The 16,970-nt window shown below is 36.3% G+C and overlaps 4 protein-coding genes across 4 annotated transcripts; 3 read left to right on the top strand and 1 right to left on the bottom strand.

Annotated features, from left to right (window-relative positions):
- Positions 9 to 2,274, bottom strand: LOC104727764 (putative respiratory burst oxidase homolog protein G; the record flags this gene model as incomplete). The annotated part of the gene is made up of 6 exons (XM_019231804.1): positions 1,664 to 2,274; positions 1,415 to 1,571; positions 1,250 to 1,298; positions 892 to 1,005; positions 384 to 815; positions 9 to 239 (listed from the first exon to the last, which is right to left on the bottom strand). Coding segments are annotated over exons 1-6 (1,419 nt in total), but the record flags the coding sequence as incomplete, so codon positions are not given.
- Positions 6,742 to 9,179, top strand: LOC104722468 (metacaspase-2-like). Its single transcript, XM_010440634.1, has 5 exons — positions 6,742 to 7,568; positions 7,661 to 7,991; positions 8,243 to 8,363; positions 8,544 to 8,804; positions 8,905 to 9,179. The coding sequence occupies exons 1-5, from the start codon at positions 6,968 to 6,970 to the stop codon at positions 8,962 to 8,964; spliced, it is 1,374 nt and encodes a 457-aa protein (XP_010438936.1). The 5' UTR covers positions 6,742 to 6,967; the 3' UTR covers positions 8,965 to 9,179.
- On the top strand, positions 9,639 to 11,820 carry LOC104722469 (superoxide dismutase [Fe] 1, chloroplastic-like). The gene is made up of 8 exons (XM_010440636.2): positions 9,639 to 9,809; positions 10,060 to 10,134; positions 10,579 to 10,767; positions 10,851 to 11,022; positions 11,110 to 11,177; positions 11,270 to 11,296; positions 11,394 to 11,417; positions 11,513 to 11,820. The coding sequence occupies exons 1-8, from the start codon at positions 9,654 to 9,656 to the stop codon at positions 11,618 to 11,620; spliced, it is 819 nt and encodes a 272-aa protein (XP_010438938.2). The 5' UTR covers positions 9,639 to 9,653; the 3' UTR covers positions 11,621 to 11,820.
- LOC104722471 (zinc finger protein WIP3-like) lies at positions 13,626 to 16,962 on the top strand. Its single transcript, XM_010440637.2, has 2 exons — positions 13,626 to 14,404; positions 15,772 to 16,962. Exons 1-2 carry the CDS (start codon positions 13,817 to 13,819, stop codon positions 16,201 to 16,203), a joined length of 1,020 nt encoding a protein of 339 aa, XP_010438939.1. The 5' UTR covers positions 13,626 to 13,816; the 3' UTR covers positions 16,204 to 16,962.

A 16,970-nucleotide genomic window follows, 5' to 3' on the forward strand; every position in this document is an offset into this window, starting at 1 on the left:
CGCCTAAACCAAGGCAGAGCCAGTGTAAAAGCAATAGCCATCAAGAGAACCATTACGAGTCCTGTTATTCCTTCTGTTGACTTCACATAATGCAAGTATCTCTTCGGTTGCTCCTCCCCGAAGAACTTTCCGAGAGGCATGTATTCTTCGGGAGTTGCCGCGATTAGCCGTGGAAAATCGCAAGCCAAATGGGCCACGGCGTGTATGACTACTCCTACCGTAATTCCCACCGCTATAACCTGTTTGTTTAGGCGTCAAGTTATTATAAAATTCTTTTATGTGAGTGTTTTAGGTCACATCCTCAGACCGATATATATGGCGATTCCTCAACCACTACACTAGCATAAATGCTTAAAATAACAAGAAATTTGTGTGGTTTTTACCTTATGAAAATTGATGTTGTCATCAAAAGGGACAAAAACACCAAACCTAGTCTTATTTCTAAGCCACGTGATAGTGTTTCTGCATACAGGTAACAAAATCAAGGCCATGTTTAGCTTCAGCGTCTCTGCTGCACCTTTGGCCAAGCACACACAATGCCCCAACACCTCATACACAGCTCGATTCTTGTACTGGATATACTTGTACGCGAAGAGGATGGCCATAATGGTGAGCCATAGCGCGATCACCCAAATTCTTTGCCAGCCATCCAATATGAAATATCTAAGTCGACGATACCATCTCCTCAACGGATTAGGGTCACGCGTAGGCTTGAGACTCTCACTTAACATGTCGCTCAGCTCCTTTCTGTCTTCACTAATTGTGCTTACAGATTGTGTTTCCGCTTGCAGAAGCAATTTCTTCAGACTGTCCACCTGTTTTAATGTCACCACAAAGTTACATATAGAAACTACATATATTGGTTTTCAGATCATCATCATCAAAGTTTACCATGATGTACCCCATATGATCAGGGTCAAGGTCTTCCATTATCATTGCTGCATATTCATCAGTCTTTTTCTGGATAGATGACAAATGGTTGGCAGACGAACTAAGGTTGATGATCTGCCAAACACAAAATGAAATACAGAAAAGAGTATCAACAAATTTAATCTCACGCATCAAGCATTTCTCAAAGACAAATATCAAGATGTTGAATTTTTTTGTATGCGTTTGGTTCATGTATTTGTTTAATTTTCTAAATAAAATTACAAGTTCTACCGTATTTTTGTTTGTATTTAGAATTTACACAATTAATCAGATATCAATGTTTAAACAAGACCTAATAATTAGTCTCAAAAATTGTTACCTCTCTAACTTCGTCTTCTGTCAGTCTACCGTTGGCGTCTTTATCCATCCTGCATTTTCACAAACCCTTTTGGCTCAAACTTTACATCCATCACCATAACTTGTAGAGAACCAGATAAAGGAAACGAAAAGAACAAAATTGAGTATAATGATTGAAAAAAATCACATGTCAAAAAATGTCATAAGCCTGGAATCAAAGTTTTGGTCACTTATTTGTTCCCAAAATTCCTTCAAGTGGTCCATATCAATCACATCCCCTGTCACACCCTGTCTTCTAGCTAATGCATCGAACAATACCAAAGCAAAGTCCTTTGAGTTCATCCCTACAATAAGTCAATATACCTATTAATTAGAACCAAATCATTTCCAAAGTTAATTTGTGATCCAGACCCTAGATTTTACAAATTTTTTTTACCTATGCATTCACCAAATTTTGACCGAAGTAGCAATCCACCAGTAGTGGCTGTGATCTTAAGAAACCGCTTCTCCACGGCACTCCATCCAGCGTCACCGTCGGTCTTACTGATGAACTTGAGCCCTTTCAAGGCCCGACCAGCCGTTGACTTTGAACGGTCCAATCCAGTTGGCTTACTCTCTCCAAAGACAGATGATTTCAAGCGTTTGAGCTTGTTAGTAAGTTTCACCCGACCGTTTCGTTTCTGCATCGTCAGCTCCGTATCTTCCTTCACGCTCGATTCTTCATCCGCCGCCGTGTTTCTAAGGTTTTTCATAGCCAGGTTTTCGTTGGTCAACGGCGATGATCCATTCAACGGAACTACATCGCTGCTCTTCTCAGCCTCTGTGTCTGAGTGATGATGATAGTCCGGTAATTCAAAGCTCACTCTCTGCATTGTTACAACCTAAAACCAAACGGGAGCAAAAGAAGAAAAAAGAAATTATGATTAAACGGAATAATTTGTTTCTTGCATCTCAAGTCAATGCTCTGTAAGCAAAAGGAGGGACGATTTAGAAAGTGTGTACTCTAAAAAAAACATCCTCTCTTTAGATCTCTGGGATGTAAGATGATGAGACGACCAAAAATATTCGCATAGTCATTTTTTATATTATAAGAGGCGACGCTCGTCAGACAATCAACAGAACAAACGCACATAATATATTCCACATAATGTAAACAAATTGAGACAAACGTGAAACGTGTATAGACTTACTTAGGCCCACGATTTTGTATTTGCATTTTTGTTTGACTTTTTCATTGGTTGATTAATGAAGACCGAATACCAAATCTCATCAACGACTAAAAAAAAATTCTTACAACATGCATGATTGTCAATTTTTATAAATGCTTCGTTAAATCATTCATCTATCGAAATCAAAAGCTCTAATTCTAAAAACACCAACGTCCAACTAATTCTCGAAAGGGATTTTTTACTTTCCTGATCTTGAACTAATTGTTTCCAAAATCCATACCATGTTACATTAACATTTTCGTTTTACACAGTTCAAGTAACATAATTGTTTTTCAGAATAATATAGTCTACAAAAGAACTTATGTTAAACTTGGTTTTTGGATAGGGAATAATAATATTTTTAAAAATATATACTCAAATAATCATCATCACAATTCACAACATACCTTTTATTTTAGAATTTGTATTTTTAAAAACAAAACACCACAAATTCAATTTTATAAACACAAACATACTCCACAATTGTTTCATTGTGTAGCCCATCATGCGCTTTATCAGCATTGTGCGTATTATCTTTCATTTTCTAAAAGTTCTCATAAGGAAAACTTTGTTCTCGTCTTGTGTGTGAATTTCAAAGCTAGATGTCTTAGTTCCTTTGTCAATGCAGGTACATGCTCCACGATAAAACACTCATACACATTATCTTTAAAAGAATTTCATATCTACCATTATCTTTCTTTTTTTTAATAATAGATTTAGCACTGAACTAATCCGGGGGTGAGCAAGTCATCGATATCATTATTTTGTTTAAAGTAATTAATTAGCTCACCTAATACGTCAATATCAAATCTATATTTTAGACCTCTGTTACAGTGTTACTATAACCTACACCAATGCTTTTGAACATGTGAAACTCAAGTTAATATTCTAATATTTTTCCATGACCTGAATCCAATAGTGCGATGTGAAATCAGCATAGCATGTAAGTTGACGTAAGAGGTTGGTACTTTGATTTATCTATCACTATCAGTAATCTTACTTTCTGAGAAGCAGCCCGAGAAACAAAACCATACGCTTACTGGTTGATTTGATGAAGGGGAGAGAGAATTAGGCTTACCAACATTAAAGCCAGGATGATCCATAGCAATCTGTTTGTAGACATTTTCCCAATTAGGTTTGGCGAAGTGGGACATGACCCTTGTCCCAGCGACAATGTCTAAACTACTCTTGGCATGGTTTAGGGACTGAAGCATATGTATGAGGGCTGAACGAACGTCTCCTTCTTCGTAGACGCTGGTGCATGCAATAGTTCATAATGTTCTTGAACCAGTCATATTATCCCTGCTCCCTTGTTACCCAGTAGAAGTAAGCCTTTCGTGTCTTGAAAGTTTTGTTCGTACCATGTGGATCATGTTGTGAATTCTTGTCCAGTTGGCTGAGTTGGACATGTTCCTTGGCCGTTGATAATATCCTTGATAATGCTGATCATCGGAGTGGCCCCAATCCCAAGTCCGACCAGCAGAATTAACCACCTCGTACTTCTTGTAGTCTTGTGCTGGTGCGCCGTAGGGATCATCAATCTTGATTCTCGGGAAACTGTACGTGGAAGAACAGGTCATTGCCATTTCAAAAATTAAAACATTAATTCGCTTTTCTTATGCAAGGAGCTTTTAATAGAGTACATAAACCAAATTTAAAGATAATCATGTCACAACAACTTAACAAGCTTTTTAATTTAATAGTCGTGGTTTATTTAAGAAAAGCCATTGCAACTTGGAATTCAAGACTTCGCTAACAAAACACACAAAAAAAAAACCAAACAGAAAACAAAGCTGTACGTACCAACATGATTATGTTAATCGAGTTATGTTTCCTAGTGGACACTAAACTGAATAAAACACGTATCCTCACCTCATGGGAGGACCCATCTATGGAGAAAGGGGTCACATGCAGCCAGTTACAACTTTTCTTTTTAAATTTAATGTTAAATTATATTAAAAAAAATAAACGTTTTATAAAGCTTGCGGTGAAACCTTTGTTAAAGTTTGTAAAAGACTCTTAAAAACAATAAAAAAAAATTTAGTAAAATTTTGCAGCAAACCACCTTTGGATGCATGTTCCTTCGCTATCCCCAATGATACTGAGCCTGTTTATGATATTTTTATCAATGAATTGTATTAGCCTCGCCTCCGTAGTAGGTTGCTCGCCATGACGCCGTGCATTCCTCTCCAGCTAGATAGAATGTAAAGAGTTTTGAAAAACATAGCCAATGATAAGCTTAGTGGTCTTGTCAAGGTCTTCGCCTCCAAGTAATACCATAATCTCTTGCCAATCGGTGTGATACTTGTTCAGAAGAAACTTCTTTACTAGGTCTCCCAGATATGTTGTGAGTAGGGACATTGAAAAAAGAGATGCGCAGTAGTTTCCAATGGATAGCTACAAAAAACATAACTAGGGTTAGCACCAGTATTCTAGTTTGTCACCCGTTGTAATTATGTTCTTTACTAGTAGCCAAGTGATAAAAGCAAACTTAGGAGTAACATAATGAAACCATATCACTTTTGAGTTTTGAAGCCTCCAGAATTGGATGAGGAATTCGGATGAAGGACCAAGTGTCCTTGGTGCTAAATTTTTTGCAATAGTGATCATTTCTTCTTTTCCAGAAATTAGATAGTTTGCAATCTGACTAGTAGCCAGTTAAAACTTAAAACACATCTTTCCTTTTCTTCCATTTTTTCTGGTTAAATCCTTATTTCGTTGTTCAAAGGATATAATATTTGTTTTTGACATCTTTCAGATTTATATATTATGTAGAGATTTCAAATGAAAAAGAAATTAGATAGTTTATTTAGTTTTTTTGAAATAGAAAATATTGGATAGTTTGACAAAATTCTTTCCTTTGACTTTCTTGATAGCAGTTGCGGTTTCCTTTTTTTGTCGAGTTGTTTATTAGTAATTTACTGCTTTATATTTGAGACAATCAGTAAATTAAACTTGATATTTCCTAAACCCAATTTAATTACATACTACGTTTGAGACAATCAACTAATTAATTTATTTACCGTTTTGGTATAAAGGTTAGAATATCCTTACTCGGGATTATTTGCACCATGCAACATGTCTACGACCGGAGTTGGGTTAGACAAAATAACATATGTCGCTTGCTTCTCAATCTATTTTTCAGCGACTTAGGCTTATAAAGTATCTAATTTTTCAGGGTTTTGTAAGTAAAATAGACCTCGGTCTCATTAAAGGAGTTTTTAGTCTAAAACATGTAGAAGTAGATGTTTAGTGATGTTTAATGATGTTTTACATGTTTTAGAGTTTTATAGGTTCAATTGTGTAGAAGTAGATGTTTAATGATGTTTTAGATTAAAAATAAACAAAACTATGTGTGCACAATTCTAAAACATTCATATATAAAAAAACAAAAAAAAACCTGAAAGACTATTACAACGTGTAAAAACGTAAGCTATACTATTCCAAAGGTATGAGACATGTCGGCCTACTTGAGCTTATATTTTTCCTGTTTTGGCCGTTTTGTTAACTCCTCAAGACCTTAACTAACAATTATTGTCTATGCCATTCACTTTTACTCTGTAGTCTCTAACAAACATTTACAATATCTACATTTTCCCCTAATTATACAATAATATATATAATGATACCGTAATACCTCACCACAATTTCAAAGTTACTAAAATTGATTTATTATTTACAAATTACAAACCCATAAAAGATAATTTGACACCTAATGTTTTCAAATATCTCTACAACCCCAAAAATATCTAAAAACTTGTAGGTAGATACACAAATGAGATAAATAAAAACAGAGTCCATTAGTGTATTAGACATTTTTTGAAAAGTAATTGGAAAAATAGACAGTTAAAATACACAACTGCTACTCTTTTAAAATTCGATATCAACTGTAATTCGATCGTCTCTTTTTTTTCCTTTGCTTGGATCCTTTTGTTAATTAGTCGACTGTTCAAATTGTTCTAAATCTCCAAGTGAGTGCATGTCTTGTATTGTATGTATATCCATCGGACATGACAATGTCGATGGTCAATAAGAACAGCTTCATATATGACTATATTTACTATAGTATAGTGGCTAAAATTAATTCCAATAATCCAGCAAAGTCATCATAAATCAAAGTCAACTACATTCTAATTAGTTCTTTCGCACTATCAAATCCATGCTTACATTATGGAAAAAAAAAAATAGAAGAGAAGGAACAATAAAAATTCTCAACTTGCTAATTCAATTTGTGTTGTACATTGTACATATTCAAGTTGAGACGACTTCACAATGATCCACAAAAAAAAGTCTTCACGAACGAATACATAAAAGCCTGAAGTCGTCTCTTTACTCAGCATTTTCTTCTTTACCTTCTTGGCATCTTCTTCTTCTTAAGTTCCAATGCATACTTGTAATAACAAATCCCTTGATCATTGATGATTTGGCCCCGCGCATCATAAACCGAAAAGCTTTAGTCTGCAACTTATAAGGTGGAAACTAGAAATCCCGAGAAAATATAAAGGAGTTTTGGGATATATTAAAGAAAAAGAATGTTGTTGCTCGTGGACTGCTCCAGTTGTCGTACGCCGCTTCACCTCCCTCCCGGGGCCACCCGAATCCGCTGCTCCATTTGCCACGCCTTCACTCTCATCGCTCCCGAGCCCCGTCTCCTATCTCACGCGCCGGCTACCCCTCTTCCTTTTCCCAACTCATCTCTTATACCTCCTCAACCATCCTCTCACATCTACCCGCCACCAGCACCCTCTCCGTTTAACCACGCGCCGCTTGCACCTTCTCCGTTTAGTCAAGCGCCGTCTCCACCGTCTCCGTTCAACCACGCGCCTCTAGCACCCTCTTCGTTTAGCCACGCGTCTCCGTACACTCACGTGCCGTCGGAACCGTTGCCGTTCAACCACGCGCCTCCAGCATCGTATCCGTTCACTCATGCGGCCCCGGCACCGTCTCCATACAATCACGCGCCGTCGGGTCCCCCGCCGCCGGTACACGGACAGAAGCGAGCGGTGATCGTGGGGGTTTCTTATAAGAATACAAAGGACGAACTGAAAGGATGTATCAATGACGCAAAGTGCATGAAGTTCATGTTGATGAAGCGTTTCCACTTCCCTGAATCTTGCATTCTTATGCTCAACGGTATATTATTATATTTTCCCTACACCTTTCACATTCATATTTTCATATGATTTTATTATAGTTAAAAGTTGTCAAAAAAATGTTGTACGTAGAAGAAGAAGAGGACCCATTGAGATTGCCAACGAAGAACAACATAACAATGGCGATGCATTGGCTAGTTCTAAGCTGCAAACCAGGAGATTCCCTCGTTTTCCATTTCTCCGGTCACGGAAACAACCAGATGGACCACAACGGCGACGAGATCGACGGCTTTGACGAGACTCTTCTCCCGGTGGATCACAGGACTTCAGGTGTCATCGTGGATGACGAGATCAATGCTACAATCGTACGGCCTCTCCCTTATGGAGTCAAGCTCCACGCCATCATTGACGCTTGTCATAGTGGTACCGTCTTGGACCTGCCCTATCTTTGTAGAATGGACAGGTACGATATCTATAAGTCTTGTTTTGTGGTTTAATGTGTTTTTTGTGTTAGTCACAATATATTTACTTTTCTTCTTGGTGTTGCGTTTCCAATTTACATAATTATATGATCAAAACATGTAGCATGCATGTAGAAGTAAATGTTAATAAACCAATGGAGCCATGTATTAAATGTATGCCCTATACCCAAACAGGAACTGTCTATGTGTAGCTCCCTACACTAACCCTTTTTCTTGATCCTTCATTTGTTAGGCTTGGAAACTACGAATGGGAGGACCATCGACCTCCATCAGGAATATGGAAAGGTACGAGTGGCGGTGAAATCTTCTCCTTCACGGGCTGCGATGATGACCAGACCTCTGCTGACACTCCGGTACATTTCCGCCTGTTCGCAATATTTATATAACTTCTCTAGATTTCAAACAACTTTTGATAGTATTGGTAAACAAATTCCACAAAACGTAAAATCATCCATATTTTATCTTTTCACCGTGATGTTATATAGTAGCTACTCTAAAAGCTTTCATCAAAAAGAAACTTGTGTGCATTACAGCAATTGTCAGGGAGTGCGTGGACTGGGGCAATGACGTATGCATTCATTCAGGCCATAGAACGTGGTCATGGGACTACTTATGGGTCCTTGCTGAATGCGATGAGATCAACGGTTCACGAGATCTTTGACAAAAAGAAAGGTAGAGAGCTTGTGGAAGTGGAAGGCGGTGATTTTCTCACTACTCTTCTTGGTTTGCTCATCTTAGGCGCTGTTCCTTCTGATGAGGAAGAAGAAGTAAACCAAGCCCCTCAAAAAACTCAGGTAATCCATTCATCTACGCATTACTTTGATAAAATGGTTTCCATAGCAAGGTTAATGTTAATTAAATTGCAATAATTGGCATATTGGATTGGTACCGCAGGAACCACAGTTGAGCGCTAACGAGGCATTTGATGTGTATGGGAAGACGTTCTCTTTATAACATGGCATGAAATGGAAGAGTATAGAAATGTCAGAAAATCAATTAAATTCTTTATTGAGTGAATGATACATGGGACATGATCATTATATATTTAAATCGGCCTTAATTATGAAGTGAAAATAATAGTTTTGAGACTTCATCTTTCAAAAATACCATCAAGTTAAATACTAATACTGGCGTATGGTGTTCCCCATCCTAATTCCTAAGTTAAATGAAATCAGACTAACAAAACACACGGATATGGTGTATAATTTTTCCTCTCAAAACCGAGATTTCTTTGTTTCAAATGGACTTTGCTTGAACTTACACGCAGGCTCGTCATCATTGTAAGTACTGTAAATTTTTCATAATAGTATTCATTTCTCTCGATTCCTATATTTTCAACACAAAAAAAACATCATACTATATCCTCACTATGTTCATATAGATGTGAAAACCATAATAATTTCAGACTATTCTACAGAATTCTAGAAAATAGATAAGATAGGCCTAATTAATATGAGTTTGGTCAAAAAAACGAATGTTTGAAATTAACATAGTTCAACTCAATAAACTTGTACATAACGTTGTATAATTGTATTTATATAAAAATAATTTGTAAAATATTATTAAAATGATGTCCATAATTTTTTTTATCCAATTATGACGACACAATGAGTCAATAGGAGCCACGAAGAGAGAAACAAAAAATGTACTGCAAAAAGATAATGATAGTACAAACGATACGTCGTACTGCCACATGTACGACGCAACTCAATTACCAAAAAGCAGAGCCATCCATAAAACTCAAAACACACACAGATTCCACTGGCGTGTGCTCTCCTCACTTGTCCTTGCAACTAGAGGTACTCATTCTATCTCTCATCTACTCTTTTTTTTAGTTCCTGTTCGAGTTTTTGTGATCTCTTACTCTTTTTTTTGTCCAACAAATCTCTTGCTCTTCTACATAGAAATTTCATTTTTATTTGCTTGGTCTTCCGAAAACATACAAAGTTCAAACGCATGTATACATTCTTATGTGTTTTGTAAGAATTATTGATTTTTTTTTTTTAGGTGCATCTTGTTAATCGATGTTATGTTGTTTTTAATGTGTAGCTTCAATCTCAAAGTATGGCTGCTTCAACTGCTGTTACCGCAAACTATGTCCTCAAGCCACCTCCATACGCTCTGGTATGCATGATTTTATTGATATGTTTCTTCCAACCGATTGCAATTTTTGGCAAATGTCATTTTGTTTATGGTTGGATTATAATATTGCTTCCTACCTACTAGATGATATAAGTTGTTATGCACAAAGTAGCCTTCATTAATACCTTTTATCCTCTCGTCAAAGGCGTTACAAATGAAGTTTCATCAGCTATTATTATTAACACAAAACCAAAAGCAACAATGCGTTACAAATTAAATGAACTCCTCTAATTTCACCATATATTAATTTGTGGTTAGTGTTTTTTTTTTCCGAAAATTCGTGGGATAATAAACCACTATATAGGATGGGAAATTTGTATCAATATTTTTTGGGTTCATTTATTTTTAAAATATGCTGATTTTTATATTGAGTGAGAGTGAGAGAGCAATTTTGATGAAATGCTACGTGGTATAATAATTGGAAAGGATGCTTTGGAGCCGCATATGAGCAAACAAACTCTGGAGTTTCACTGGGGAAAGCATCACAGGGCTTACGTGGACAACCTCAAGAAGCAGGTTCTTGGAACCGAGCTTGAAGGCAAACCCTTAGACCACATTATCAACAAAACCTACAACAATGGCGATCTCCTCCCTGCTTTCAACAACGCTGCTCAGGTCATTACGAACCCTTTTTTTTTTGTTTGATCTTTTAAATTGTGTATGATTGTTTAGCTGAACCTGAATGGTTGTGTTTATAGGCGTGGAACCACGAGTTCTTCTGGGAATCAATGAAACCCAATGGTGGAGGAAAGCCATCAGGAGAGCTTCTTGCTCTGCTTGAAAGAGATTTCACTTCTTATGAGAAGTTCTATGAAGAGTTCAATGCTGCTGCGGCCACTCAGTTTGGAGCTGGCTGGGCCTGGCTTGCTTGTAAGTGTTTCAAATATAAGAGCCGTACCCGTACGTAGATACTACTTTACCTTCTTCCTTACTCTTATCTCTCTGCTTTAATTTCAGATGCAAATGACAAACTCAAAGTAGTGAAAACTCCAAATGCTGTGAATCCCCTTGTGCTTGGCTCTTTCGTAAGTTTTTTCATGAAAGAACTTGAATACACAATTTAGTTAGATTAGAGATCACTTAACTTAATCTTAATCTTGGCTGTGATTTCTTGCAGCCCTTGCTTACCATTGATGTCTGGGAGGTAAGTAAACACTTTTTCGTCCCAGTGTTTGTCCTAAGACCTATTTTTCTGACAAGTTTGTTGATTTTTTTGTCTTCCCTTTGGATACATGGAACAGCATGCTTACTATCTCGACTTCCAGGTAACAACAGCTTATTCACAAACACAACAAAACCGTTTTCTTCATCGGTTTATTTGTTTTGTTGATTGTTGGAATCTTATTTGTATAACGAGCAGAACCGGAGACCAGATTACATAAAGACATTCATGAACAATCTTGTGTCTTGGGAAGCTGTCAGTGCCAGACTTGAGGCCGCAAAAACTGCTTCTTCCTCTTCCGCTTAAGCAGAGTTCTGAACAATATGACTTCAATGAATTCTGCATTATTGAAGTTTCTTAATAAAGTATTGGTCAATGTAATAAGGACGCAGCTTTGTTGTATGTGTGACAGAGTCTTTCATGTAGAATTTGCACCTGTGCAATGAACAATTACAATGCTCTTTTTGTGGTATTTTTGGATGTGTTTGAGTTAAGTTTTCATTGTCTGTTTCAAGGGCCTTACATGGGTCAGAGGTTGCTCTGTGGCTCTCTCCCTATCCATCATGTAAGCATTATTTATTCCTGATAGGTTGGCTGAAACGGTTAATCCTGTGTATTTCGGTTGTTTTCAATTTCACATCGAATCCGATTATAGAAATTAGAAACGTTAGAGTAAACACATGAAATATTCAAAGTGTTTTCTTGTAGACAATGAAAACTTAACTCAAAACACATCCAAAAATACAACTGCGGACGAGAGAAGCTGAGATTTTGCTGCTGTGTCTGGAAATTGTATCTAATGGGTTGATGACTACTGAAATTGGAATACGCACGAGTCGCTTGAGGAACATATCCACCGTTCGCGGAGGCGCGTAAAGACCACGAGCCGTCGCTGTTCCCTTGCATGCATTGGTAGGCCTCGGAAATAGCGACCAAAAAAAAAGTATCGGCGAAGAAGAAGGGTTTAAGCTCTGGTCTTAGTTCATTCGGAGGGTTTAAGGTTTAAGCCGAAACGTACCGGTTTTTAATTTAGCATCTGATAACTTAACCGGTACTGGTCAATACAATTAAACAAAATAAACAGTCCAATTTAATTAAATTGGTTCACAAACATGACCAGAGAAAATATTTGACCGTATTTGAACCGCATGGGGCAAGTAAACCATATTATTCGTGAATGAAAACACACCGTTCAACCGTTACCTATAATACCATTCGTAATTTTTTGCGAGGTTAGTATTCGTTAAGGCTCCACCACAGCATTGAGTCATTGACACATACATTGAATAAGCTTCTAGTTTCGACTTAATGACTACTGTACTCCAGTTTGTTTAATCATATATATACTTTTCGTTTTGAGTATTTTATTCTTTCAGGTATTGACTAAACTGCGGTTAACCTATGTATTTTTTTCGAAGAAAAATTTCTTGTGCTTATAGGTCAAACTCCAATATCTCTATCTCTTCCAAATCTTCAAACTACTAAAAACTAAATCTTTATTTAAAATCCTTGAATCTAAACTCATACATATTATCAATTAAAATTAGTTAATTTTAGGAAAAGAACAGTTCTGCAAACTATGATTGCATGGATTAACTAGTGGTGCAAACCATAACAAAAAATTGAATTAGGAATGAAATACAATATTGAAAGTACCTAGTTTCACACTTTTTAGCATATACTAGCGAATTAATTATGTCTTAAACAAAACGTAAATTGTGGATGAGAGTCCTAGCTAGAAAAGTCTTACGGATGGGAAAGGTGTATATATCATCAAGTTCGTGTAATAACTTAAAAACTGCTACTTGGATCATCAAAAACGTCAATAAAAGTGAACGCCTGATTTTGTATCAGTTTTGCTTTTTATCATTTGTCCCTAAAAAGACGGCTAAAATGATGTTGAAATTGTTGTTCTGATGTAATGATGAATTTTGTCTTCGCCGGTCTATATGCACTCTTAATAGACAATTATGACTATAAAATGATGAAAGGATATCATATTTGTTGGTATAAGAGATGTTAGAAAGTTTTAGTTAATGGGAAAAGGAATTGAGGGTAAAGAAGAAAAACTAAAAGACGACTACGAGTCTTAGGATTCTCTTTCATTGAAAAGCCTTGTGGTTGTGCGTTTGCTTTTTACTATATGAAGTAAGACCCACACCACATTTAGTTAAAGAAAATTACAAATTTTTACCCCTTCATGTAAACGCGTAGACACGTGCGAACGTCGACATATCTACATATAATAATACGTGTTGGGGTAGGAAGAAAAAAACAAAAACTTTACTGACGACGAAGATTTTGTATTGGAGAAAAAAGTAGGAAAGAACCTATTTTGACGAACGGCTACGATATACACACACCAGATAGGTTGATCTATAACCTTTTCCTACTACTAATCTTACCCTTTTATCGTGGGGAGAGAGAGGGAGAGAGGGAGAGAGAGAGGGAGAGAGAAAGAGGGAGAGAGAGAGAGGGAGAGAGAAAGAGTGAGAGAGAGAGATGAGTTTGATGAATCCTTATGAGAATGGTTTAAGTTTCGAATCCCCAAGCTTCATTGAATGGCTTAAACCTCCATCTTCTCCTTCTGTCTTATATCGTATGAAGACAAGAGATGCTATATCAAGATCAAATCACCACCAGAGTCAGATGAACATGTTGGAACGATCTCTATTCTTATACCAACCACAACTTAACACCTCTATCCAATGCTTGCCTCTTCTAAACAAGCTCATGGAAAATAAGAGTCGTCAAGCCTTGGATGACATTAAAGAAGAGAGTAAGGATGATGTGGTTACTCTCCAAATCGGATTTCCTAATTATCACCGTGGTAACTCGGCGGAGGAGGATGACTCTGACACAACTTCTGATCATCAGAAGAAACCCATCAAGAAAGAGATAATAGACGATGGCGTGGTGCTGATGAAAAAGAGGAGAAAGATGAAGTATGATGAGGAGGTGATTGATTCTGATATGGAAGTCTGTGGGAAGAGGTTTTGGATACCAAGTCCTGCTCAGATTCATGTCGGTCCAATGCAATTTGCTTGCTCTATTTGCAGCAAAACGTTCAATAGGTACAATAACATGCAGGTACGTCTTAATTCTCTCTGTAATCCTTAATTACCATATATGATTTGTTTTAGATATCTACGTTCATCTACAAAACTTGCATTATGTGTTAACCATCATCACTATATAGATATCATATTACCTAGAGAGAAAAAAAAAAAAATTATCACTATGTCAACTTTACCTTTGCCTTTGTCCATTCTAATATATATTCATTATATATATATATATATATAGTGTATGTATTTCACTAATTCACTGTTATTTTCCTAAATAAGCAAAAAAAAATCAGTAGATAAATTTATACATTTTTTTCAATTCAAAAAGAAATTTACCCTTATTATCGCAGCAAACAAAATTTTGTTTTTAAAAAGTCTTAGTTAACACCATATTTTCACACACAAAAAAGGTGTATGATCAATGTATTCCGTTATGTATTGCACTTTGTGAGTGTATATGTTAAAGCAAACGGTTAAAGAGTTTATATAATTGTATGATCAATTGATCATGCATACATTACCAATTTACCACCTACAATAATTCCTTATATAGACCATACACTTCCTTTTGTATGAATTATGTTGTACTATAATCATACATTCTCGAAGATACTAGATATATGTAGGTACACAGTACATACAGAATACTGGAAGGAATTTAATTACATTGATGACTTAATTATTACGATAATTAATCGCGGTTGGTGTATGATTCATATACAATCAATTGAGAGAAGGATTATATTGGGTAAGTAACGTCTAGATTAGTTGAGAAATCTTCAAAAATCTCTTGACTTTTTTCATTGTTTGCCTTGCCTTTTGGTTGAAAAGCCAAAAAGCAAAAGAATAATCACGGAGTGGGATTTGGTAAAGTATAATTCAGCAAGAAACCAAAAAAGGGGAGAAAACAAAAAAAAGCAATGATCATACTACTTTTACTGAATATATGCAATCGATTACTTAACCTAATGAAGATCTGGGGTAAAAAGCCTTCTAAATAAGTATCACTTGTTTCTATTTTACTTAGGATTCTCTCCTTTGCCATATATACTAGTATAAATTTACTTTGGTCCCAACTTTAATTCGAAATTAAAATCATTAAGCCATACTTTCTTTTTAAGTAGAAAACACTCATTTTTCTTACACATATAGTTTCTTAATTATTAAATTTGTGATAACCATAAGTGGAAGTGGTCAAAAGTTCGTAAGTTCTTTTATGTCAGTTAACTCTCATCCTATATGAAAATGCGCACTCATGAGCATGCATTTGAGTCCTACTGTCGATTAGTGTCACATATAATATTACTACGATAATATTCATTAGAAATATAAAAACTTTCGATAGAATTCTTATGTTCTAACGAATTTCTATATGCAAAACATGTACAGATGCATATGTGGGGACATGGATCTGAGTTCAGAAAAGGGGCTGACTCGTTGAAGGGCACAAGCACAACACAACCTGCGGCTATCTTGAGGCTGCCATGCTATTGTTGTACAGAGGGATGCAAGAACAACATCAACCATCCACGGTCTAAGCCCTTGAAAGATTTTCGTACACTTCAGACACATTACAAACGTAAGCATGGCTCCAAGCCCTTCTCTTGCGGAAAATGTGGCAAAGCCTTGGCTGTGAAAGGCGACTGGAGGACCCACGAGAAAAACTGTGATAAGCTTTGGTATTGTATATGTGGGTCAGATTTCAAGCACAAGAGGTCTCTCAAGGACCACATCAGGTCCTTCGGCAGTGGACATGCTCCTCACCCGTCTCTTTCTTTTGATGGTTTCGAGGAGGATACAGAATGTGTCACCACAGAGTGAGAGTGATGTTAGATACACTGGAGAGACTGTGGAATCATCATTGAGCGACAGGTAAGATTTGAATTTTCTAATGTTGCTTCAATTAAAGCTATCCACCACAAACACAATTCAAGTCTACCAAAGAATTTCTATCTTGAAAAGGGAGAAATTCTTTGTTAGACTCGATATATAAAAAAATATAGAAATTTACCAAATAAAATGAAGCAACATTTTAAAATTTAGATCTTTTTATTGGGATTTATGGTTACGATAAGTCCACATAAAGCCCGGTGTTTGTCTAGCAATTTCTTCCTTCTTTTGTCTTTTTAATGTTTGAGACATGGGTTAGTTTGAGTATTGGTGTGTTACGTACAATGCATGTGATATCATTATAGGGTTCTTGGTTTGGTGGGGGATTTTTGCTACGAAGTAACCTTAAGAAGGAGGTTTAATTATGCTCACTAACAAAAACTTCTCCTTTTTACGAGGATTGTATTTGTTGGGGAGCATTTTGTGGCTCGTGTAAACCCCTAGTTATCTTAGTGATTAGTAGCAATTAAGTATGATCTGAGTATTAATTAGGGTTTCCTTATTTAATAAGGGTGATTTATCGATTAAAAATTTGTGAAGCACGTGAATTTTCTGTTTCTCACAATGTAATTTGTAATAGAAGAGAAAATTGGTGTGCTTCACTTCATTATTGTACGATGTAATTCTCAATTAAAGACTCTTCCTTCATCTATTGTATCTCTTTTCATTACATATCATGTGCGTTCGATCTTTTTGTT

The sequence above is a fragment of the Camelina sativa genome, chromosome 11, assembly GCF_000633955.1.
Source record: "Camelina sativa cultivar DH55 chromosome 11, Cs, whole genome shotgun sequence".
NCBI lineage: Eukaryota > Viridiplantae > Streptophyta > Magnoliopsida > Brassicales > Brassicaceae > Camelina > Camelina sativa.

Coding starts and splice junctions, on each gene's coding strand:
- LOC104722468 (XM_010440634.1), top strand. CDS start 6,968: ATGTTGTTGCTCGTGGACTGCTCCAGTTGTCGTACGCCGCTTCACCTC. Junction 7,569..7,660: donor TTGCATTCTTATGCTCAACG/GTATATTATTAT, acceptor TGTTGTACGTAG/AAGAAGAAGAGGACCCATTG. Junction 8,805..8,904: donor AAGCCCCTCAAAAAACTCAG/GTAATCCATTCA, acceptor TTGGTACCGCAG/GAACCACAGTTGAGCGCTAA.
- LOC104722469 (XM_010440636.2), top strand. CDS start 9,654: ATGTACTGCAAAAAGATAATGATAGTACAAACGATACGTCGTACTGCC. Junction 11,023..11,109: donor TGGCTGGGCCTGGCTTGCTT/GTAAGTGTTTCA, acceptor CTTTAATTTCAG/ATGCAAATGACAAACTCAAA. Junction 11,178..11,269: donor CCCTTGTGCTTGGCTCTTTC/GTAAGTTTTTTC, acceptor GATTTCTTGCAG/CCCTTGCTTACCATTGATGT.
- LOC104722471 (XM_010440637.2), top strand. CDS start 13,817: ATGAGTTTGATGAATCCTTATGAGAATGGTTTAAGTTTCGAATCCCCA. Junction 14,405..15,771: donor ATAGGTACAATAACATGCAG/GTACGTCTTAAT, acceptor AAACATGTACAG/ATGCATATGTGGGGACATGG.